The 26,650-nt window shown below is 41.8% G+C and overlaps 1 protein-coding gene across 1 annotated transcript in view; it reads right to left on the reverse strand.

Moving 5' to 3' along the window:
• Ttc29 (tetratricopeptide repeat domain 29) overlaps window positions 1-26,650 on the reverse strand; it is a 187,262-nt gene that overhangs the window by 130,693 nt on the left and 29,919 nt on the right. The window contains exon 4 of the mRNA XM_051205881.1: window positions 23,309-23,494. Within this exon, the coding sequence (XP_051061838.1) occupies window positions 23,309-23,494 (186 nt within the window). The remainder of the gene's footprint in view (window positions 1-23,308; window positions 23,495-26,650) is intronic.

Genomic DNA, 26,650 nt, shown 5'->3' on the forward strand with positions numbered 1-26,650 from the left:
TCTCTCTCTCTGTGTGTGTGTGTGTGTGTGTGTGTGTGTGTGTGTGTTTGTATTGGAGAGTGAGTGGGGATGCTCACAAAGACTTTTTATTATGATGATGGAAAAGCTGGATCAGGGTAAAGTCTGCCTTGATCTTCAGAGACCCTATCCTGGAGGAAGTATTAGTATTTAGGTAGCCCAACTGTGGTCAATACACCCATGTCACTGCTAAATACCAAGAGGTGCTATCTCAATTTGGGGATTTTAGGCTATGGGTTAGATATGAAGCATCCCCCCTCCCCCTCCCCAAAGACTTGCTTATTAGCTCTTGGCTTTGGGGGAAGAGATCCCTTGGGCTTGTCCTAATCAAAGATTGATCCCTTGATAGATTCACACTATAATAGTATGATTTGGAAGTGGCCTCTAATTGCAGGACTTAGGGTGCCAGGGTCACTGAAAGATACATCTTGCCCTTGGTCCCTACTGTTTTTCTCTCTGCTTCCTGGTTTCCTTGAAGTGAGCAACTCAGCTTCTTGTTGCACTCTCTAACATAAGGTACTACTTCACTTCAGACCCAAAGCAGAGAAACTCCTGCAGCCCTAACCCTAGACAAGCTGTTACCTTTAAACTGGTTCTCTCAGGTTGTCAACAGCTATAAGAAATCTGAGCAATACATTTCCTTTGCTGTTAGAAAATGCATAAGCCGAAGATATCAAACTGCCTCAAAATTAAAAAAAATAAAAAACAAAATCATAAAACACAGGGTTCAACCACTCATACCCCCAAACCCTGGTGCGATGGTATACAGCTGTAATCCCAGTCCTTAGAGGGCAGAGGCAAGAAAATCAGGAAGATCAGGAGTTAAAGCTCAGTCCTAGCTACATAGGGAATTTGAGGCTAGCCTGAGCTACATGAGACTCCATCTCAAAAACAAAGGTAAGGCATTCATAGAATTTGTACACAAGAAATTAATATTTCTCATTAGTAAACCTTGTAGAAGTTCCAGATTTCTTCATATAGCACATTTTACTTTCTTGTTTTTACCTCATTTAAAAATCCCTATTATAGTTTTAAAGTCTTCTTAAAGAAACAAACAAAAAAAAAATAGTAAGAATTTAACCCAGTAATTTGTGCATAGTGGGCTAGCCCTGTACGTGCTCCAGCACCCTGAGTAGGAAGTGTTGTTAGACACACAAGTCTGCAGATAAAGGTCCCATACTAGCTTTGGCACTAATGAGAAGCATTTCATAGTTTTAATAGCATCATTCTTATCTGCAACCCACGGTGCTCATGATTTTAAATAAACTACATTCGGCCTGGTTTGAACATTTTTATATGAGCAAAGAGCAAGATGTGAACGACTCTCCACTAGACTCATTAACAACACGAGAGAGAGGGGCTAGGGGAGAGGGAAAGCTGTCTTCCATCCCTTCATTAGATGGATAGTGAGCATGCTGTTTGGGATATTACAAAGGAAAAACCAACAAACTGACTAAAAATGTTTGATTTAGGTGAGCATGAAGGAGATAAACCACATAGTTGAACATTTAATAGTTGCCAGGCACACTAGTAAATGACAGTTTTCTTCTCTCCTTCCTCCTTCCCTCTCTCCCTCTCTTCCCCCCTTTCCTTTCTCTCCTCTCTCCCTTCCTCTCTCATTTGACCCAAAGGCATTAGCATCTATAGCACCTTAGAGCTATAGTAACAGCCTTAGTGACTGTCTTGCTTGCTGCTCATGGGCAAGGCCAGTGGGGAAGACAGCCTTGATTTCAGGTTTGAACCTCACCATCAGGATAAATGACCCCTTCACAGAGCCTGCTGACCTGACCATTGTTCTGAAACCCAACACCAGAGCCACGCAGTTGATCTGCAGCTCTTGCAAAAAGGATGGATTCACCCATGTGGATACCTGCCCTTTACAGACGCTCAGTAACTTGGGCACAAGGTTGTCTGTGTTTTAATTTATTTGGCTATTGTTGGTTTTCCCCTTCCTTCTTCTCTACTCCCTTCCCTGCCTGTTCTTTTCTCCTTTCCTTTCTTTGATATGAGTGTCCCCTTTCCTACTGAATGCTGTTGAATACACTAATTGGAAAGCATTGCACTCCCGTGGTCCTTGGTCAGAAACCTCTGTAGACAGAGTTTTGGGGCCTTGCTTCTCAGTGGCAGAAGTAACACAGGCCCAGAGCTGTCATGGCTGCAGACATGGCTGTAGGTGTGGTGCAGCTAGCCAAGGCTTCCTTGCAAAGCTTTCACACAGAAAACCATGCTGCAGAGCCAGCATCTCTGAACCAGGCTAGCTTTCCTCTCTGTGCTACTCGTTAAGCAGTAAATAATTAAAAACACCCTGAAAAAGACAGGTAAAATACAAGCCACAATGTCAGTAACACAGACATGAAAGAGAAGGGGAAGAAAATGAATTGGAAAAAAAAAGCAATGAAATAATTCATTTGAAGCTTTAATAAAGTTTCATTTGCAGTCTTGTTTAAAGATATATCAGACTTCAGGGATGTAACCTAATTACATTTTTATTCTAAGTTCCATTCAAAGATCTCGGACTTTGATTCTTTTACACAGATCAAACATGGTATAATTTTCTCTTGGCTATCAATACTTAAAAAGGATCACTTCATTAAGTACTTCGAGGTCTTCTGGGTGTGTACACGGAATAGATGGGTAAGAAACTGACACAACCCAAAAGGGGACGACTAATCCTTACACAAACAGCGGTGTGAGTCCGATTGGTTTCTTCAGAAAAGTTTGAGAACTGAATTCACATTTACGGAACCGTGAGGTGCCTCAGTTTCCAGCAGTGTCTGGTCAGGTGAATCTTGGAGAATGTATGGTAGGAATTACACCCTAGTTAATTCCTGGGGTTTCTGGCAAAAATGAAGTGTGCGATAAAAGAGGTGGCAGTCTTGAGTCTGTCAGTGACGCAGGGAAGGATTTTATACAGTCCTGCTGTGCTCCATATTCCCATCCTCCCTACCCCATCCTGTCATCGCCCCCACCCCCACGCTCTAGGTCTCTGGTAGTGTAGGGTCCCCAGGGTTCACTTCAGATGCCTATTTGCATGGCTCTGTGCCTCCTCTCACCAGGAGACAGAGCCACTCCTGGAATGCTGTCCTCCAAAAGACATTTAAGATGCACACTTCTGGATTTACCTATTTTACCTATCTGGAGGCTGGGATTGAACCCAGGCTTTCACGCATGCTAGGTAAGCACTCTGACAACTGAACAATTTTTCAAGTCCTGGGGTTTATTTTTAAACTATGAAGCAGGAAGGAAAATTCTCCAGAAACCGGGTTAGTTGTGCAACAGGTGGCTAGGACTCAGCTACACTGACAGGAAAACCTACAGAGAGCTTCAAAAGGTCTTCTGGGAGATTGTTTTTCATTTCTTTTCCCCTCCTTTGATACCTGCAATGCCCACGAATACATTTATGTTTACAAGACTAATGCTTTGAACATAGTAAAAATGGCCATCCTACCAAAAGCAATCTATAGATTCGGTACAATCCCTATCAAAATTCCAACATAGTTCTTTATAGACTTTGAAAGGACAATCCACAATTTCATATGGACAAACAAAAAACCCAGGATAGCTAAAATAATCCTGAACCATAAAAGGCCTTCTGGAGGTATCACCATCTGTGGTTTATAGCTCTACTACAGAGCTATAGCGATAAATATAGCAGGTGGGTGAATCGAATTGAATTGAAGACCCAGATGCAAATTCTCACACCCATGGGCATCCAATTTTTGATAAAGAAACCAGAAATACACAATGGAAAAAAGACAACAACTTCAACAACTGGCACTGATCTAACTGCATGTAGAAGAGTGCAGATAGATTTATATCTGTCACCCTGCACAAACTTAAGACCAAGTGGATCAAAAACATCAACATAAAACCAGATACACTGGGCCTGATAAATGAGGACGTGGGGAATAGCCTTTAACCCATGGGCATAGGGGATAACTTCCTGAACAGAACACCGATAGCCCAGGCATTATGATCAACAATTAAAAAATAAAATGTGGGACCTCATGAAACTTAAAAGCTTCTCTAAGGAAAGGAGACCATCAATAGGACAAAATGGCAGCCTATAGAATGGGAAAAGATCTTCACCAACTCCACATCCAAGGGATCACTAATATCCAAAATTTATAAAGAACCCAAGAGACTAGACATCAAAAAACTAAATAATCCAATTAAAATGGAGTACAGATTTAACAGAGAATCCGCAAATGACTGAGAAACTCTTAAAGAAATGTTCAACATCCTTTAGTCATCAGGGGAATGCAAACCAAAACAACTATGAGATTCCATCTTATAGTTGGACATCTTATGTCCAACATGCAGGAGAGGGTGTGGAGCAAAGGCAGCACTGCCCTATGCTGGTGGCAGTGCAAACTTGTATGGCCACTATCCGTATGAAAGTTCCTCAGAAAATTAGGAATCTCTCTACCCAAAGGATGCTCCACCCTACCACAAGGACACTTAATCAACTATAGTCATAGCAGCTTTATTTATAATGGCCAGAAACTGAACCACCTAGATGCCCCTCACCTGAAGAACAGATAAAGAAAATGTGTACATTTACACAGCAGAGTATTACTTATCTATCTGTGGAAAAGCAATGACATCAGGAAATTTGCAAGCAAATAAGGGAAACTAGAAAAAAAATCATTCTGAGTGAGGCAAGCTAGATACAAAAAGAAAACATGATATGTACTTACTTATAAGTGGACATTAGCTATTAAGAAAAAGATACTCATGTTCAATCCACAGATCCAGAGAGGCTAAGTAATGAGGAGGGTAGGGAGGGGGACGTGGATCACTTAGGGAAGGGGAGTAGAATAGATTTTGTGTATAGACTGGGGTGGGTAGGAGTGGAACAGGGGGTGTCATGTCGGAGAGGGAGAGAGTACATGAGAGGCAAGGGTAACTATGGGGCATTGAGGGGGCACTGTGGAAATCCAGGAAACTCCCTGGAACCTGTGAGGGTGACCCTAGTGAGGACTCCTAGTAACAGAGGAATTTTAGCCTGAACCAAGCATTTTCTGTAACAGGGCAAGGCTTCTAGAGGTGAGACTGGGACACCAACCCAGCAATAAACCTTCAATCTATAACCTGTCCTGCATGCAGGGTGTGCTAGGGTGGCTCGGAGCTTGTGGGAGTGGCCAAGTAATGATTGGTCTAACATGGGCTCACACTACAAGAGTGAGCCCATGCCTGACACTTCTAGGATAGCCAGGAAGTGGAAGCTGGAAGCCCAGAGGCCTAGGGTAGAACCAACCATGACAGGCAAAAAAACGTCAATGAAAATTATTCCCAACAAAATTCTGCTATACTCAGATAGATGGGTGCCTAAACTAATCCCAATGGTAATCAGAGAGGCTTATCCAGCAACTGATGGGAACAGATGCAGAGACCAAACGTTAGGCAAAGCTTAGGGAACCCTACAGAAGAGGAGGAGGAATGTTGTAGGAGCCAGAGGGCTAGTGGACACCAAGAGGACACTGTCCAGAGAATCAACTAAGCAGGACACACAGGGGCTCACACAGACTGAAGTGGCAATCAGGGAGCCTGCATGGATCTGCACTCAGTCCTCTGCATATACATTTGTGGTTGTTCAGCTTGGTGTTTTTGTGGGACTCCTAAAAGTGGGAGTGGGGGTGTCTTTGACTCTTTTGCTTGCTCTTGGATCCCTTTTCCTCCTACTGGGTTGTCTTGTGCAGCCTTGCTATGAGGGTTTGTGTCTTGTCTTATTACAACTTGCTATACCGTGTACGGTTGATATCTCTGGGAGGCCTACTCTTTTCTGAAAGGAAACAGAGGAGGGGTGGATCTGGAAGAGATGGTAGATGGAGTGAGGGAGGAGAGGAGTGAGGAGAGGCTGTAGTCAAGATGTATTGTATGAGAGAATAATAAAAAAAGACTGATGCTGTAGTAAAAAGACCTTTGCCACTTTAAGAACCCTTTTCTCTTATATGTAAGGGAGGCTTCACCATCACAAATTTTTAAATTGATGGCAATTTAAATGGTGAATAAAGTCTTTCAAAGCCCCAAATACTCCTATAATGCCTGTCAGCAATCCATTAACAGCAAATAACTGTTGTTCTCAGTACTGTCAGCACATAAATAAAATGCTAGGACTTAGAGATATGTAACACTCTACTTAAGGTGACAGGTTCATGTAAGTTTACCAGTGACTTGCTTGATTCTAACCCCAAAGCCTTGAGTCCCAGGGACTCTGTGTATTCTGGGTAAACCTAGATGGTGACAAATATCCTATCTGCAATCCAAGATACAAAGGAACTTTGAAACTAAAACTCAACAAAACAGAAAGGCAGCTTCTATCAGGACACATGTGTGCAAAAAAATATCAGAACTGAAACATTTGGGGGAAATCTTAAAATGTTTATTCAGTCAACATGCCCACACTTCCATGCCTTGTAAATGTCTCCACCCCAGACTTTCCTGCCCTGTTCTGAGTTATTCCAGTCACAGTGAGTAAGTAGCCTAATTCCCACTTGCGTTTCAGAGCAGGACAGGAAACCTTGTCTTCTATAGGAAGCCACCCACGCCCTCCTGTTCCCACTAACTTGCTTTCCCAATCTTTTTCCTCTCCCACTTTGCTCTGTCTCTGGAAGAGTCCTGTGTTGTACTAATTTTCAGAGAGCTAGCTTTTGTAAAGGATCACTTTTTAAAAATTTATGTTATTTTCATGTGAACAAGTGTTTGTCTGCATGCGTGTATCAGTACTACATGAGTGCTCTGCTTGCAGAGGTCAAAAAGAGGGTTTCAACATCTTGGAACTAGATTTATAGATGATTATGAGCCACCATGTGAGTGCAGCAACCAAACCCAGGCCCTCTGCAAGAACAACAGGTATTCTTGACACAGAACTGTCTCTCAAGCCTTAAAAAAAATTGGTCTAGAGAGATGGCTCAGAAGTTAAGAGCAGCCACTGCTCTTCCAGAGGTCCTGAGTTCAATTCCTAGCAACAACATGGTGGCTCACAACCATCTATGATGAGATCTCTGCAGGCAAACATGCAGACAGAACATTATATACATAATAAATAAATCTTAAAAACAACCAGAGGGTAGCACGTATTGAGCAATGAGAGGGTTTAGGGCTGGTGCCTACTGTGCTATGGTATATTTACTAATACTACACTAGATTCCTGGGCTGGGTTAGGGCTGAGCACAAAATCGAGAAGACAAATTGTTTGACCAGTCAACAAATGAAAGAGAACTTGAAAAGTGAGATAAAACATTTATATTGTTGTTGGGCAGTGGTGGTACACGCCTTTAATCCCAGCACTCAGGAGGTAGAGGCAGATGGATCTTTGTGAGTTCAAGGCTAGTCTAGTCTACAGAGTGAGTTCGAGTTCTAGGATAGCCAGGGCTACTCAGAAAAACAAACAACTCCCCAAACATTTACATTTTTGCCTTTTTATTTTATTTGACTCCGTCCTCTTTCAGACACAGACACCTTTTCTCTTTCTCTTTTTTTCTTTCTTTCTTTCTTTCTTTTTTTTTTTTTTTTTTTTTGGAGACAGGGTTTCTTTGTGTAGCTTTGGAGCTTGTCCTGAAACTCGCTGGCAATCACAGAAGAACAGAGGGTGCAATTGTGTGTACATAAAGAATCAAACCAAACACTTCTGGAAGAAAGAGCAGAATGGGGCTGGGCAATCAGGGGACCTAGGAGTCCCCAACCAACAGAGACAAAGTTCTGGCAGTCCTGGACACTCTATAGGGCATTGGACCTATAGCTTTCAGTGCTGTTTTTATGAATTTGTCTGTTAAGAAACTAGGTCTCAAATTTGGTATTAACTGCAATAAGATAAAATTACAAAAACATTTTCAAAAAGGAAAACCTCAATCACTCATTGTCCTGGTTTGTGCATCTTTATAATGGGAATGGTATCACCTACCTTATAAGTAAGAGAAAACATGGTATATTTACACACCAATATCTTTGCTTCTGTCATTCTGTGTATTGAAGATACATCTGACTCACTCTGTTTGTCCAAATTCTATTCCTTTTCTTTTCTTTTTTTTATTAACCTAGTATTTGTATTGATTATTTGGGAATATCACATAATGTATCTTGACCACTCTTAATTACTGGTCCTCCCAGGTCTGTCCGTTCTCAGTCTTCTATCCTTCTCACTAGGAAAAGATTAAAAAATACAAGTCCAATTTGTATTGTTCATGTAGTCACTGGATCATGGTCAAACTCCCTAGTGGATAGCCCCCGAAAGAAAAGTGAGTCCGTCCCGACCCCCACTCCACCAATATCCTTCTATTATAGAGGGTACACTTCATTATTCTTATCACACATTTTATGAGTTCTTTTCAATGGCTTTCTGTCTAGGTTGCTACTTTTTGGAGTGGTATGGGGGGAAGTCGCAGAAGACTTCTATGTTTCTCTTTCTTAATTGAGTGTCTGCCTTCAGCCACATCAGAGAGGAAGCAGCTTCCTTGTTCTTTACAGTTAGTAGTAACAATGTTCATGGACTTCTGCACATTATCTGTCCACGGACATCTACCTGGTGTCCAGGATCAACACAAGCCATAGACCTCAGCATGATTGTTGTTGGCAGTAAGGGCCACAGACACCAATACTGTCCCTAGTGGCAGCCCAGCACATGGACGTTAACATGGCTTCAGGTAGTAGCACAGACAACAGACATCCACATAGCTTTTGGTGCTAACATGGGCCATGGACATTAAAACAGCCCCTGGCTGCAGTAGAACCATGGGCCAAGACATGGCCATTTTGGCAATGGGGACCATAGACACTGACTTTAACTCAGGTGGCAACTCATCTGCATGGCCTCAAGCAGCATTATGGCCCATGAACATGAGTGGGTGGCACAGACCACAGCATCAGTATGGCCTTCAATAGTAACATGGGCCCAGCATAGCATAGGAACATCTGCATGTCCTCCAGCAGCAACTCAGGCCTTGGACATCAACATGGTTCAATATCCCTTCATAGAGTAAGTACTGCTCTGTCCCTCCATCCTTCCCAACCCTCCATCACAAATCCATCAGTCACAGTGGCATTGGAAACTGCAGTGTGTCACTCTGTATATTGTTCTGCCTACACAGCTATTCATGCAAATACTCATTGCCATGAGTCATTAGTCTTGCTCAAGGCCTCTGGTCTTTGAAGCTCCACAGACACTGAACCATCACAGAGACTTCTTTGATCACAGCCATGCTTCAGTTTTCATATTCAGTGACAATGACCTGATCTCGGATCTGGTTCCAGAGCACAGGCTCCTCCTTACAGTCTAGGAACTGGTAGATAGAATAGGTGTTGGGCTTCACCAACATGGCTGATGGCAGTCAAGTTGGTCAAGGTGCCATGGGCAGCAGGCTCTTCTGGGTGGGCACCCCACGGGCCCAAATTCTATTCTTAAATCACTTGGAAGAAACAGTGTGTGTTTAATTATATTGAGTGTGACACAGAGAAAGGAAAGGAAATAGAGAATTCTGGATTCAAGTTGGTGACCAGTTACTCACACCACATGGCAATGACCAAATTGTTCAATTGTTCCTTTGTGTCAAATTGGCCTTAGGACTAGATTCCATGTGGTGCTAAGATTCACTCATGATTTCCAGCTCAGTTTTTTGCAATTGGGTATCATTTACAGCTTCACACATTCGTCTCATTGCTCTTCTCTAGGAAGCAGGTCTCCTGACCCCTGCTATTAATATCATGCCTCTTCTTGGACATCAGCTTTTAGGAATCCCAGCTCATGAAAAGGAGCAGTCATAAACAATTTTGCTTCTTCCACTCTGACCCAAGGACTTTTCCTCCACATGCTGGCTCATTTGCAAGCAATGGCCTAATACAATGTGGGACAGACAAGAGGGACCTGCAGGAAATCCAGCAAGCTCCTCAGGCAGAGACAACTGCTCTATGTGCCGTCTGCCATAGGAAAGGCTATGTGATGTTTCCAGGAAAAGATAAGATCATCTTAAATACAAAGTGGAGTAGATTTTCACATCTCCATGGAAGACATAAGTCCCAAAGTGACTCATGAAGTCATTTCCTACATCTTTCTGTGTCCTTTCATGTAGATGAACACCATCTATGTAGCCCCACAGAGGGCACTTGGAGCACTTGACAACAAGGCAGAAGATTTGAGGACAGATATGGAATATCAGATGTCATGGGGGATGCCACTGGCGAGTACGGCAGTGCCCACGCTGGAGAGCAGGGTCCCTGCAGACACCTTCTCCTGCTGATGCCCTTGACTTCTACTCTTTCTCTGAAGATTTTCTCAAATTCCAAATGCATTCACTAGAGCTGGGTTTGCAAGCCTGACATGGATTTACTACAGCACCATGCATCCTTCAGTCATACTTTAATGACAGGTTCATCAGGTTTTACAGAAGTCACCTCATAAACGTGATGAGCAGAGAACACCAGACACTTCACCAAGCCTGTTCACTTGCAGAGCAATATTCCAAATAGTTATTTTTGACAATTAAGAAGACATTGAGAGGGCTGGAGAGATGGCTCTACAATTGCGTGTGTTTGCTACCCTTCAGGGAGACTCAAGTTTAGTTCCCGACACTCACATCAGGCCTACCTCTCCCTCCATGGGTATCTGCACAAACACACACATAATAAACAATAATGAATCTTTACAAGCTCACTTGTACAAATGTTGAAATTGCTCTGCTTCTGCATCTCTACTGCTGACACTGACCCCTTTCTCTGCTACTTTGCTACAGAACAACTACAGCTTGTACTGGTGATGCTGTCCTCACCCTAAAAGACCTTTAAAGTCATGCTTGTGTGGGTCTGTGTTAAATTCTTGTCACTGTGACAAAATAGCTGAGAAAGTCAGCTCAGAAGGGAAGGTCATCTTCGCTCCTGGTGTCAGTTGGTTCTTTGCTTCGGGTTCTGTCGTGCAATAGAGGATCAGGGCAATAGGGCTTGCTGAAGCAGAACTTCTCATCTCATGGCTTGGAAAACAGAGCTACAGAGGAAGAGCCAGATTGTTGAAGAACTTAATTTCCTCTGTGAGGCCCACCCCTAAAGGTTCCACCGTGTCCCAAGAGTACCACAGGCTGGAAACCAAGCCTCCAACACATGCTTTTCAAGGTCTCTTCAGTGGGACTGAGTGCTTAGTTAGCGCTCAGTACCCGTGAATATGATGACTACAGTGGGAGGGAGCGTCTTTGTCTAGTTATGATGGGACATTGTGGCAGCCTGAATTCAACATGATAGCCACATATGGGGGGTGGAGCTGACATGAAGATGGTGCAGACTACAAACCAAGGAACGCCCTGGGTCACCAGAGGCTAGGGAGGGCCTGAAACAGGCCTTTCTTCACAGATCCCAGAAGGACCCAAACTCTGGGGTCATCTTGATTTTGGACCCCAAGCTTCTAAAACCACGAGCCTACATATTTCTGTTATTTAGGCAACCTAGTTAGCAGTATTTTGCTATGGAAGCCCCAGAAAATCAATATGGCACAGTGACAAAGATTTCTTTAAGAAACAAAAGATATTGCTTCAGGGAAAAACAGTATGTCAAGGATCTACTCAATGCTCATGAAGAATGTGATACTTATTTTATACATGCCATATAGTGCAACCATGTGGGGAGTGATCAATTGAATAGTATCTAAAACAACACAAAATGACTTTCAAAAACTCTTTAGTATTTCATATAAATAATCCCTTCCTAGCATTTTGGCTTTTTATTTTATTACATATTCTGTTATAAATGTAATTTTATTTTTATTCTTTACATTTGAAGTGAAGTTGATTATCGTGGTATTCAGTTCCAAAAAAATCCTTAAAAATATAATCATTTAATATAACCAAAGATGTCACATCAAAATTGATAGAAATTTGTCATGGGATAACATTTGCCAGTTTATTAGAAAAACAACCTTAATAACTAAAAGACATGCAAAGGATATATCAGTGGTATTTTATTTTCTCTCTCATTTTATTAAAAATTAATAGAGATGTAAGCGCTGTTGAGAGGATTTAAAGCCCTTCAGATGTATGAGATCTGAACTTGGGAGGCCTCTAGAGAAGGGTACTGAAGCAGAGTGATGGGGGACTCACTTTGCAGAGCGAGCGAGCCCTTTTATAGTGTTAGAATGATTGCTCTCTCTGTCTCTGTCTCTCTGTATCTCTCTGTCTCTCCCTCTCTCTGTCTCTGTCTCTGTCTCTCTCGCGCGCTCTCTCTGTGTTTTCAGTTAGAGCAACTCAGAGGACTCTCAGAGACATGATTTAAAAAACAAAAGGACAGAAGATTTTAAAAGATAATGGTGTCAACTGAAGAATTTCCAGAGGCCTCAGCCCAGGATCATGGAGTAGGAGAGTGTGAGGCCAAGGTGCCAGAAATATGAATTCTGTGTATCAACTGAATGGTCATCACATAGTAAAGGAAGACTGATTTTGAGAGGCCTTAAATAACAGACAAAAATTTGAAATAAAAATAACAATTGGATGGTCAGGTGAGATGACTCAGCAAGTAAAAGCAACCAAGGCTGATAACGCGAGTTCAATCCTGAGGGCCCACATATAGGGAGGGAAGAACCAACTCTTTTAAGTTTCTCCCTGACCACCACACATGTACTATGACATATGTACATTCACACAAACACACAGAATAGATGTTTTAAAATATCAGTGAAAGTCTGCATTTTCATACATGGAGGTTTGAATTAATGATAGTTGACAGGTATTAGTGAAGGCCTTGGGTCTGTGCTTAGGTGGCACCAAACTAAAAAGTGAAACTTGCTTTAAGAGGCTTTAAATTGACCACACGAGGATCCTCTGCTAACTCTACTTACTAACTATGGAGAGTGGGTAAGTTATTTTCTCCCTGAGCATTGGCTTCCTTGTCTCCAATGGGAAGTTGGCACACAGAGCATCTACTCTTAGCTTGTTCTCTGGTTTCTATGGATACATGTGCCACCTTGTTTACTTATTGGGGTGAAAAAACATTTTTATGAAAAGTGGAGCTAGAGCTTTACATTAACTTTATGCTTCTCTTAATTTTGACCTTTTGAGATTTTAAAATTTTTATTTACTAACGTGTGTGTGTGTGTGTGTGTGTGTGTGTGTGTGTGTGTGTGTTTGTGGACATATGCCATGTGTATGCAGGTGTCAGCAGAGACCAGAAGAGAGCATAGAGCATATCATTAAACACTCAGTCATCTCTCCAGGCCCACAAATTATTTTTTTATAACATCGAGTGTTTGAGTGATTTACTTTTGAAAATCTTCCATGTTGGGCTGGACAGATGGCTCAGTGGTTGAGAGTGCATGCTATTTTTGCAAAAGCCCCACTGGTGGTTTTTAGCACCAGTGTCAACTCACAATTACTTGGGACCATAGCTTCAGGGTGTTTAACACCACTTGCCTCCTTGGGCATGTATACTCAAGGTACAAATAAACTCACACACAGACATTCACACACACAAAATTTAAAAACTAAAAAAAAAAAAAAAAAAAACCCAAAAAACAAAAAACAAAACAAAAAAAAAAAACCATTGGTCTTTTCCATGTTTATTACCCGTTAAATTGATTTATTTTCTTTCAATTATTTATTCTTTTAGTTCAGTTCCTAGTTAGTGGCTTTTCTCACCAACTTGTAAATGTCCTTTACCTAAGAATGTTAATTGATTAATTCATGGTTATAATTGTTTAAAATAGTTTCTCCTTTTACTCAGTGCATTTAAGTTGGGTCTTTAAAAACTAATTTTAAAAATTGCACTTCTAATTTCTCAATTTTGTTTCTACTCCCTCCTTTAACCTCATGCTTCTAGTCAGAGACAGAGCTGATTGGTAGAATTCTGAACTCTTGTTTGCTCTGGATTCCATCTGTAGAAGATGTGGTTTCTGAACTTTGAACAGAGCTATCTGCAGGGACTGGAGGTTAGGATTAGTCCCAGGGATGCTGGAGCCATGTCCACCAATTAAGAGTATTGCTGGTCTTGTGTAGGACCCAGAACCCATCTGATGTGCTTTTCTGGATTCCATGGGCACCAGGCCTGCGTGTGGTATATACACATACATGAATGCAAACACACATACACATAAAATAAATCTATTTTTTAAAATGGAAAAAAAGAAACAAACAAACAAAAAACAACCAAAAAAAAAAAAAGAAAGAAAAACAAAAACAAAAACTAATCCCCAAGATGGCAGAGAAGTTGACACCTCTGAAACCTGCTGTCCAAGCAGGCTTAAGGAGCAAACCCTCTACATCCTTTCTTCTGAAGCCATCCTATACTGAGCACAAGAGGGGCATAATCAGTAAAGGCTGTTGTCATCACTTTGCCTTGTTTGGATTGAGTTTCAAAGGTTTTCCTCATGGAAGAAAATAAATATGTAGCCATATATCCTACCTGTTCTTTATAGTTCATTTAAAAAATGTTTCTCATGCAGTTTCACTTTAAAATAAGGTAGATCTGACATAATCTAAGGGTCTGTGTCAGGATCACACCTAATGATTCATGTTCCTTTGTCTGTGATATTTAGGATAAATTGAAGTTTTGGTGTGTATGGTGTGTGTGTGTGTGTGTGCTTGTGTGTACTTGTGGAGGTCAGAGATCGACACTCCTGGGTGACTTGCTTTGATTATTCTCCATCTTAGTTTCTGAGAGGGTCTCCTTGAACCTGAGGCCCATCGATTCAGCTGTGCCGGCTGGCCATGCACTCCAGGCATTCACCTGTCTCTACTTCCTCCAGTGCTGGCAAAGCTCACAAACTCATGCCACCATGCCCAGCTTTTGCATGGGTGTTGGGGCCCTGAACTCAGGCCCCCCTGCTTGTGTTGCAGGCACTTTGCCCACCGAGCCACTGTCTCAACCCCAGTTAAACTGATCTTCACATGAATGCTGGCAATGGACCTTTGTGTGATTCTGTGGGAGTGAGATGATCCTGGGCCTCACCAATACCTGAGCACTATTGGCAGCTGACGGCTGCTGGGAGAGGGATTTTTCTTTGATGATGTGGGCACTGGTCTGTTGTCCCACACCCATGCACATACAGGCAACACTAAATGAATTCAGTGGGGGTATTTAAAAAGGGAAAAAAGGCCTTGGCATTGGGAGGGAGATAGGTTGGGGGTAACCTGGACAAGTTAGAGTTGTGGGTATGATCAAAACACATTGTACATGCATGAAATTCTCAAAGAATAAATAAAACTATGTTAAATGATTCAGTTCATTTTAGTAACATTCAAAGGGTTTCTGTTTTATTCACTAGACTAAATACAGAGTTAGAATAAATTAGAAAAAGCAAGCTAATGTTTACATTTCCCATTTGTACTTTATTTATACTCTTTCATAGATTCTTGTTGAAAAAGATTTAAAAATCATTTTGCACTCTGGTAAGGACAATAATAAGTATGTCTTATAAGTGTTAAAAATAAAATAAGCTAGAGGAGTAATCAACACTACTTCTAAGTGTTTGGTAAATATGGAAAAATCATAAAGAGAAAATGAAAATTATTTTATTTTATTATACTTAATTTTATGTATCATCTACTAAAACCACTTAATTTCTTTTTGGTAAATACAGCTTTGCAAACACTTGCTTTGATGTTGATGGCTAGTTCTTTTACTTGAGTTTTCTCTTGTCTTGAAATTCTCATTTTGACCTGTTTGATTCTAGACCACAGTACACATGGAAACTATGTTCATGGCATTTTTAAAGCAGGGATCTCTAAGCATGTTTTCCAGGGGCGTTGTGGGAGAACCAGGACTTAGCCTGCATGTTCCTCCCTCCCACACAGGGTCCCCATCTCTTTTCCATCCTCCCACTGAACTCTACAATGTCTACTCTTTTTGTCTTCTGGTATTTGTTGCTGACATGAAAAAGCTGAGCCTTGTTTACTTCCCAGCTCAGTGAGGTGTGTGTTAGATACCTCTCTGCTTGAAGTATTCAAAATGTTCAAGGAGTTTTTAAAATATGGATTTCTATTAAGTTTGACTGGAGTAGAAAATAAATTTTAATTTAAAGGTATTTTTATGGTCAACAATATGGATCTCTATTAAGTTTGACTGGAGCAGAAAGTATATTTTAATTTTAAGATACTTTTTTGGTCAACAAAGCTTTCTTGAGATAATTCTGATTATTACTTTAATTTCAGTTATAGTGCATTCTTCCCATTGAGACCCCATATTTATCATTGTCTCATTGCCTTCATCTCTTCCCTTTGCAGTTTGAGGCATTTATTCAAGTTTGTTGTAGACATCAGAGATGCATATTTACAATGGGCTAGAATCCCTGGAGCTAGGATGCAAAAATCCCTAACAGCTAGTATCTCAGAAAAGTCATGGTCCTTTAGAAGCTCAATGGAAACTCATTATTAGGTGGGTTCTAGAGGCAACTGATCTTGACCTTGACCCTGTCATCTTTCATGGCAAGGAGAGGTTGCTATTTCCCAAACTTTGAAAGCCTCCATAGTTGTTAGTCTTGCTATCTAGATACCATCCCCTAAGATTGTAGGCCTCTGCCCCAACCCTTTCCCCAATCCTCCTGCCCCTTCCAGGGGAGGGGAGGATGCACATACCCTGAGTGCTCAGCTGGCTTGCATCAATGTTTTGCCATGTCCAATTGCTACTGTGTTGGGTCCCATACCGGGAGGGTAATGACAGTTCCTGAATCATACAGCAGCCTATAAAATAAAGGGGCCTGAGCATGCTCTGTTCTTCCTGCCTTCAAGAGTACCCTCTCTGAGGGCTGCAGCACTAGCAAGGTGTTGCCAGAATAGTTTGCTGTGGTCTCTTGCTAGCATGACAGCTGCCCCAGCAAACTAATCACCTACCCAGTCACACACAACAAACAGGGTTCTCTAAGTAAGTCCAAACTAGCATCAGCTCAACAGCTCAAACTGGAGTAGCAAGTGTCCACCCAGAGTGTGACTAGCCTTCAGGAGTCAATGACTCCTGGCTGGAATCAGCAGGAGGTTAAGCCTCTCATCTTGGAATTCTTTGTGTGTGAGAGAAGGGGAGAGAGAGAGAGAAGACAAAGGAAAGGGAAGGAGAGAAAGGCAAAGAAGAAGAGGGGGAGAGGGAGACAGACAGACAGACAGACAGACACACACACACACACACACACACACACACACAGAGAGAGAGAGAGAGAGAGAGAGAGAGAAGAGAGAACGACTGACTGAAAGAAGTTACCTAGGGTGTGAGATACTTTAAGGACAGGAAGTTGACAGTGCCCCTAATAAAATTCATGGTTAAAAAAAAAATCACAGTTGGAGGACATATTCCTCATGATCATTAAGGACTAGGAGTCTGAGAGAGGGCTCAGTAAAGTGCTGGCCATACAAGCATGAGGACTTGACTTTGATCTCCAGAACCCATGTGAAAAAGTTGGTTATGAGTTCTGGGAAGATAGGTCAGTGGGTAAACTGATTGTCACCCAAATTGAAAGATCAAAGTTAAGATTGCCAGTGTTCATGTAAGTGTCAGGCAGACATGGGGGCTCTCCTATAATCCTGGGGTTTGGGAAGCAAAGACTGAGTATCTTTGGGGTAAGTCTAGTTAACTAGACTACCTGAATTAGTGAGTTCTGAGTTCAAGAATAATCTAGGTTAATACTTGACATCAACCTCAGACAAAAATGCTTGTGCATACACATACAAACCTGTACACATATGAACATGCACACAGACCACACACATACACATGAAAAAAAAGCTGAGTATAGTGGTACATACTTATAATCTCAGTATTGTGAGTCCAGAAACTGGTGGAGCCCAGTTTTGCTGCCTAATCAGTGCAGCCTAATGAGCAAGTTCCAGGTCAATGAGAGACCCTGTTTCCCAAATCCAAGTGGAAGGAACCTGAGGAATAACATCCAGGTTTTCTTCTGGCCTCCACATGCTTGAGTATATTTATCCACATATATGTGCATCCCCCCCAAACTCATGCATGAATTTAAAAAATGGATAGATGAAATAGGGGAAGATGACTGACCTCTCACCATCAGCATACAAGGATAAGAGTGAGTAGAAATTCTACCTCTTTTCAATGAAATCAAGACAGTGAAGGAACAGTCCCTTAGTGATGTGACCTCCTTACCACTATTGCCAGAACTGTCTTCCATGCCTGGATGAGACAGGAAGGAGCCGATGGGCATCCTAGTGTTTCCTCATTGGTCCTGGAGATGTCTAGCCTCCAGGTAATTTGTACTGAGACATTATCTAGTATCTATCCAGAAGACTGACAGTTAGCAATCAATTCTAGGGCTTGAACTGAGGTGAGCCAAGCATGAAGGCTCTCTCTCTCTCTCTCTCTTCCCAAGTTCCTGTATACTAGGAGAATTCAGGATCTATGTTGTGAAGCCCACTTTACCTTAACACATTCTCTGCTGATACTATGGTGGTGGCTCTCTGGACTGGAAAACAGGCTCTTCTTAAGCCCTTATTCCAAGATTTTCCCCTGTCTGTCTCTGCACACATGCCCGACACTCACATGTATCACTCAAGAGAAGGTTGTATGCCTTTCTCCTCTCCTACAGAAGTCTATAGCTGGACTCAGAGTCTGGTGTGTAGTGGAATGGGCTCCTGAATGCTAGAAATGGTCCTTGGAAGCCACACACTGGAACCTGGAGGGAAGGGGCAGGATATGGAAAGGTAAGGAAGACTGAAGTGAAGAGTTAACGTGTCTAGCACTGACCCTTACAATCTAGTCCATCAAAAAAGAGGCTGGCCTCCATATGGCTCCTTGCAAACAAGCTATTCTTCTTGCTTAAGTCTAGTGAGCAAAAAGCAAGGCTTGGATCAATCACTAAGTCACTGAAAGTGGGAAGAGGAAGGGCTGCTGTTTCCTCCACCAATGCACCTCTCCTACTCTCTCCTTGCCAATAATGCTGCTACAACTCAAGCAGGGTCAGTCATCTTATGATGGCAGAGAAAAGGGACCATAGTGCTCTCATAACAACAGAGAAAGGCTGACATCACAGCTCATCCAAAGAGAAGAGATGGCACTTCCCTCTGACCACATGTTCTCCCAGGTCTGACTAATGGTTCTTCTAGCCCTCCAAGAACTGCTCCAGAACTAATGAGCATATCCCCTATTTTTCCAGTATCTGGGCACTGTCTGCAATATTCACCTGATACAGTGTGAATGCTCCTTGCACCTGCATCCTGGGTACACAATAAGATCTTTACAAATAAGACTGTGATTCTAGAAGAAGATGCAGTCAGTGACATGCTGTAAGAACTAGTCAGCATCTGGTTCCTCCATGCCTACTCTGCTGCAAGTCTATAGGAAGTAAGGCTCAAGAAAGCCTGCTTGCCCTTGAGTCAGTGGGAGCCAGGGCTCACTGTATATTATACTTCAGCCATCCTTAGTAGCAGTGGGGACTTGAGTCTCTGTTGTATTTGACTTGGCCAAGGTGCTCTGGATGAGAACTGGTCACATTTGTGCCTGTGGGCTGCACATCACCCCTGACTGCAGCCATGTGTCCATTCTCTGACAATGGCAACTGCATTTGGTCCTCATTTGCTCTATAGTTCCCTAAGGGAGCTGGAACCCTGCCCTGAACCACAGCCTGCTTGGTTAGGCCCTGAAAACCTGCCCATTGCCATCTGCTGGCTAACATCCTCTTTAAACCTAAATAGGGGCACCCATGGAATCAGGAGGCTGCCACCTGCTCTGAGCACAGCTGCTGCCTGGATGTTGCTGTGGGGCCTCCATTTGCTTGTCTGGACCAATCAGGTCAGATGAGTGGAAGGGACAGCACCATGGCCTCAGCAGGAACCCTACAGCCAGGTGAGCCCCCTCCATTCCAGCTGCATGTATTGACACTCAATGAGTGTACTTCTCTTGTGAAAATTCTACCCCAGTTCTCATCACCAAGCACTCAATCTCTAGACTCACTACAACACTGGCCTGGATGTTTTTCACACACAATACATACAATACACATGAGGCTGTGAGCTCAAGTGCTGTTTATGGGCATAGATGACATAATTTTAGATTTGACAAAAAGGCAGTTCTTTTTGTTTTTTAGATGTCTTTTTTTAAAAATTTTACATACCAATCCCAGTTCCCCCTTTCCTCCTCCATCTTCACCCTACCCTACCCCCCATCTACTTCTCAGAGAGGGTAAAGCCTCCCATAGGGAGTCAATAAAGTCTGTTCCATCACCACAGTGAGGACCAAGGCCCTCCTCCCTGTATCTCTCCATAGGAAATGGGCTTCAAAAAGCCAGTTCATGCAGTAGGGATAAATCTTGGTCCCACTGCTAGTGGTCCCACAAACTGCCTAAGCCATCTAATGTCACCTGCATTCAGGGGGCCTAGTTTGGTCCTATGCAGGTTCCCCAGCTGTCAGTCTGAAGTCAGTGAGCTCCCACTAGCTCCTGTCAGCTGTTTCTGTAGATTTTCCCTTCATTGTCTTGACCCCCTTGCTCATATTATGACTCCTCCCTCTCTCCGACAAGACTCTGGGAGCTCGCCCAGTGCTTGGCTGTGGATCTCTGCATCTGCTTCCATCAGTTACTGGAAGAAGGTTCTGTGATGACAAGTAAGGTAGTCACCAATCTGATTACAGGGAAAGGCCAGTTCAGCCATCCTCTCCATTATCACTTAGAGTTTTAGCTGGGATCATCCTTGTATATTCCTGGGGATTTTCCTAGTACCAGGTTTCCCCCTAATCCCATAATGGCTCCCTCTATCAAGATATTTCTTTCCTTGCTCTCCCTCTCTGTCCTTCCCCTAACTGGAGCATCCTGTTCCCTCATGCTCTTCTCTCTACTCCCCTTCTCTTCTCCTCTGTCCCTTTCCACCCTTACCTCCCTCCCACACTCCAATTTACTCAGGAGAACTTGTCTATTTCCTAGATGTTTCTCTTATGTATGTTTCTCTTATCATCTTTAGCTTCTCTGGAGTTGTGAATTGTAGGCTGGTTGTCTTTTGTTTTATGTCTAATATTCATTTATAAGTTAATATGTACTATGTTTGTCTTTCTGGGCTACTTCTCTCATGATTGTTTTATATTTCATCTGCAAATTTCAAGATTTTTACTGCTGAGTACTCCACTATGTACATGTACCACATTTTAAAAAGCCATTCTTTGGTTGAGAGGCATCTAGATTGTTTCCAAGTTCTGGTCTAACCAGATAAGTGAAAACCTGTATAACTTTAAGTCTTTGAAGAACGAAATTGAAAGATAACATCAGAAAATGGAAAGATCTCCAATACTCTTGGATAGGAAGGCTTAACATGGTAAAAATGGCAATCTTACCAAAAGTAATCTACATATTCAAAGCAATACCCATCAAAATCCCAGCACAATTCTTTACAGACCTCAAAAGAACAATATTCGACTTCATACAGCAGTTCTAAAGTTAACCAACAGACTCTAATTTTAACATAGCTTCCAAAGCAGAGTCTTTAAAAATATTTCAAAGACAAACTTTAACTTTTTTTTCTTTACCAGGCATTTTACCCTGATATAAGGGTTGGGCATCTAAGTGTGAGCAATGCAAAGACCTGCAAATGCTACCCTGCAGCAGTCCACTGGGATCACACTTTCCACTTTCCACACTCATCTTGGCCTATCCTCTATGTCTGTCATCAAATGAGATGACCAACCACAGAGCTGCTTCATATACAGTTAAAAGACACTCCCAAGAGTTGTGGCATGAATGAACAAATGACCAAATGAAATTGATACATCAGTGGTGTATAAATGTGGTCATCAAAACTTGATCAGAGATTCTAAACCTCAGGAGGAGGGAGAATGGGCACAGAACATTCATTTGGCAAGGTGAAGGGAAGGGCTGGAGATGGACCAACCAACAGTGCAGATTTACACAATATACTGAACTATTCATTTAGAAACAGTTGGACACTATGAGGACCAGGACTTGGTCTTGTTCCCTGTGTTTCCCCAGGTACTAGGGTCTAAACCAGTATTTGATAAATGCACTGGAGCTTTGAATACTGAATGAATTTTACTCAGTTGTAAACGCATGGTACTCTGTGGCATAGAGTTGCTTACTTAACTAACCCTCTATTTTGAGATATTATAAACTATAATTGTAAAGTAATGGTGTAATTCATCCTCTTAAATACCTCTTAACTGCTTCTTCTGAGTTACATCACAATGGCAGCTTTTTGCTACACCTCCTCCTTTTCCCCTTCCTCCCATAGCTGGCATCTTGGTTCTGCTTGAAGTCATCTTCAAACTACAGGATCAACTTCAACTACAGATTCTGTCTCTCTTTTCCACTGTGATTCCACTCAAAGTAGGGTGTTCCTCCTGTCCTCCTACAGCTATGTTTCCTCATTCAGAGCACGGCACTGTTATTTCTACCTGTCTAAATCCCAGCAATCTCCAATTCCTATCAATACCCCTCAACTTCACCATGCATCAGTTGAGTCCAGTCTACAGGATCTCTTATCACAGCTGACATTTCCTAGCATTCCCTGTGTTGTTCACATTACATGGTCCCTGATCACTTTGTAGTATGTGTCATGCTTTAGGGTACAACCCAACTTAGCTGTAGCTTCCCAGAGCACAGAAACTAATTTTTAATTTACTTTTGTTTCTAAGTCCTATATCATCCTAGTCACAACATTATATATGTATGTACTATGTATGTATGTATATACATAGAGAGAGAGAGTTAGAGAGAGAACCTCAGAGTTAAAATAGCAGGTTCATAAAAACATTTTCATCTTCCCCTACATACTTTTTGAATATTAACTGCATGAACCATTTGGCACATTTCTTAATTTTCTATGTGGAACTTAACAGCTTCCTGACCATTTTGTTATTTGGTTTTGACTTTGGGTTATCTTATTATAACATTAAATATGACTTTTTAAAAAAAGCATTTCCTTCAGCAATTATTGTGAAATCAAAAATAGAATCTGGTTTATACAGTTTTAATACTTTGATTTGAGGAGGAGGGGCACTAGGAAATTCACAAAGGAACTTTTCATTTTTCCAAACAGTTCTGTAAGTGAAAGTTCTATTACAAAACAGGCAAAAAGGGGTGCCATGAAAAAAACAAATACACCACAAACATAAAAAGGATTGAGGAAGGAGATAGAGGATGCAGCAAAGATGTGGGAATAATTCAGGAAGATCTGCTGGCTGCTCCAGGCTGACTGCTACTTCAGGGACACCCAAAAACCCTGCAGGGAATGTTATTCAAAGAACACTGAGGCTGAATCATTTAGCCACTAACTTTTGATTTTTGACTGCAACAATTAGCCTCCTTACATTCAGGTCCTTTTCTTAATCTTTGGTCTCAGGATCCCCCAAACATCCCCAGAGAGCGCCTACTCACCCTCTTCCTCGAACAGAAGGCCCATGTGAGCCTGAGCCTCAGCCTCTTTCTTCCCACCATCAGCTTTGATGAGCCGAGCAATGTTAAAACACCGTTCATAGAAGTGATTCCTCACCCACTTGTCTTCAGAATTGTCGAAGTAACAGGCCAGAGCATACAAGTTGTTATACACTTCTTCATAGTATTCTTTATTAAAGAGAGAGAGAGAGAAAAAAAACATACTGTGCATCTGAAACACAGCTTAGGACACACACAATGCTGCAAATTACTTCTATGTTTTTCTTAAATGCATTATCAACTGCCTTGAAAATTAAACTTAGTGAAGAGCATCATTTATTTTAACTATTAAAATAATCACATTAACCAAAGGATGTGGGCAGGAAACAAGCAATAGGCGACTTTCCAAAAATGCAGACACATTAGAAATTGAGACATATTTGGTTGAAATAGAACTGGATAATATCTGTTAGAGATGTGCTCCTCTTGGAAGAGGACAGTGGTGTCAATGGTCTCATATATATAAATGAGGGGAGGGGAAGGAAAAGGAAGGGAAGGGACAACCTATTCCATATCCCAGTGATGAGTCTAAAGGCATTCATCACTAAGCCTGGTGAAATCAATGTTTCTAAACCATGGCAAAATAAAAGCAAATGCAAAGGGGAAAAAAAGGAAATGGAAGCCCCAAGGCATTCTTAACCCAAAAGGGGATAATGTGGCTAATTTGTATGAGAAACTTAGGTCAAGATGATATACATGCTTCTTCCATTTTCTACCAATGTTTCTAGAAAAAAGACTTCTATGCTTCTTTATGTTCTTTTCAGATTCCTTTTACTCAAATGTCTGGTAATTCATTACATGCACCTTTGACTTTCCTTTATTTCCTAAAATGACATCTGTATTTTTAAGTGTGTGACTGTGTATGTGTGCCCTCGTGTAATGTGTTTTATGAATGCTGCTACAATAGTGAACTTGAGCAAAGATATTTGTGTGGTAACAAACCGTGCCTCATTCCTGTAACTTTAATGGCCCACACCAGTCTCAAACATGTGATAATCCTCCTGCCCATTACAGTCAAGAGTCCCGGCTAAGTCAGGGTTAAGCCATAGTCACTGTGCACTGATGCACTGAGACCAGTTGCTCATCACCACCAGCAGGGTCACCTCCTAAAATGATCTCATTGTGGACAATCTTATCCATTATATAGTGCATGATTCTAAACAAGAAAGCCTGGAAGAAACAGGCTGAACATATGAAAGGTAGCTGTCGAGAGCTGTAAATAAGTCATTTCAATATTTCAATATTTGTCTGTATATGTGTAGAGAACAGAGTGTCAGGTATATGTATGTGGGCACATGTGGTAGTTTGAATGTAATTGACCCCCATAAACTCATAGGGAATGGCACTATTAGGAGATGTGGCTTTGTTGGGATAGGTATGGCCTTTTTGGAGTGAGTGTGTCACTTGGAGGTGGGCTTGGAGGATTCTTATACTCAAAATACTGCCCAGTTGATTTCTTGCTGTCAATCAAGATATAAGACTCTCAGCTATTTTTCTAGTACCATCTCTGCCTGCATGCTGCCATGTTCCCCACCATTATGATGGACTAAACCTTTGAAACTGTTAAGTGAGCCCCCTTAATTAAATGTTTTCCTTTTATGAGTTGCCATGGTCATGGTGTAACAGGAATAGAAATCCTAAGACAGAAGTTGGTATCAGGAACTGGGGTATTGCTGTAATAGGCCTGACCATGTTTTTGTTTCAAGCAATTTGGGCCTTGGTACTTGGGGTAGGAAAGCAGTGGAATGCTTTAAGTACTGCTGAATGGGCCACACTAGTAGAAGCATGGAAGACAGTGTGCTGAGGATGATTTGAACTACAGGACATCACTCAGGAGGTTTCAGGAGAGAAAATTTTAGTATGTTGCCTAGAACTCGTTTATGTGATATTTTGGGGAGAACGTGGCTGCCTTTGCCCTTGTCCAAAAAGTCTGCCTGAGGCTAAAGTGAAGAGTTTGGGATTAGTTCCATTAGCAGAAAAAGCCTCAGAACAGCCTAGTATAGACTCTGTCATGTAGATAATAGTGGCAACTCTAATGAAGATTATAATGGAAAGAAGCAATCTGAGCAGGGCAAATGACAAAATGAAAAGTCTGAGGGGTGAAGGAGTGGAATGGAGCTAAGTGCTGTGTTCAAGGAGATAAACAGATCAAGAAATGGAATAAAGGGAGTGGTGACCCCAGGGCAAGACCCCACCTATTCCTAACTTTCCAATTTGTGAAAAGGAGTTAAAGAAAAGCTTAGATCCAGGTGTGGTAGGTCACACCTCTGAGTTTGAGGCCAGCTTGTTCTACACAGAAAGTTTTGGAAGAGCCAAACTTAGGCAATGAAAGACAGAAAGCTGGTGAAGATGTAATAGAAGGAGGGAGTCATGTTCCAGCCCTAGCAAGCGGCAGCCCTTGGCAGCTTTAGCCCCATGGTTCTGGTTTAGAGTTAAGGACAGAAGAAAGGAGTTACAGAATAAAATCTCGGAGGCCAGGCATCTGTCAGGGGTGTCCCTGAATGGAAGCCAAGTAGAGAGGCATTGTGTGAAGCTGTGAAGGTGAAGCCTGGATTGTCTTTCAGATCCCAAGATGTTGGAGAAGTCAGAGCCATGGGACACCTCCCGAGGAGAGCTGCTAAGAGGGAGTGAATCAGCCCAAGAGAGAAGTGTGCTGCAGTCAACGGAGCTGATGACACCACACATGAGATTTAGTTTGGAGTTCATCCATCTGGCTTTTGATTTTGCTTTGGTCCAGTATTTCCTCATTATACTCCCTTCTCTACTTTTTGGAATGGTAATGTATATTCTGTGCCATTATATGTTGGAATTATGTCATCTTTTTTTAATTTTGATTTTATAGGGCATTACAATTAAGAGATTGTATGAATCTCAGAAAAGACTTTGAAATTTGGACTTTTAAACATTGTTGAGACTTTGATAGAGTATGGGGACTTTTGAATTTGGATTTAACACATTTTGCATTATAATATTATTACAAGCTTACAGGGGCTAGGGATTGGAATGAGGTAGTTTAAATGTATTTGGCCCCCATAATCTCATAGAGAGTGACATTATTAAGAGGTGTGGAGTGGATATGGTCTTATTAGAGGAAGTGTGTCACTGTGGGGGCGGGCTTTGAGGTTTCTTATGCTTAGGATATCATCCAGTGTGTTAGTTGACTTCCTGTTGTCTGCAAGATATAGCCAGAACTATGTCTTCTTGCATGGCATCATGTTCCCTGAACCAAACCTCTGAAGCTGTAAGCAAGGCATTCCAAATAAGTGATTTCTTTATAAGAGCTGC

The sequence above is a fragment of the Phodopus roborovskii genome, unplaced genomic scaffold, assembly GCF_943737965.1.
Source record: "Phodopus roborovskii unplaced genomic scaffold, PHOROB, whole genome shotgun sequence".
Classification (NCBI taxonomy): Eukaryota; Metazoa; Chordata; class Mammalia; order Rodentia; family Cricetidae; genus Phodopus; species Phodopus roborovskii.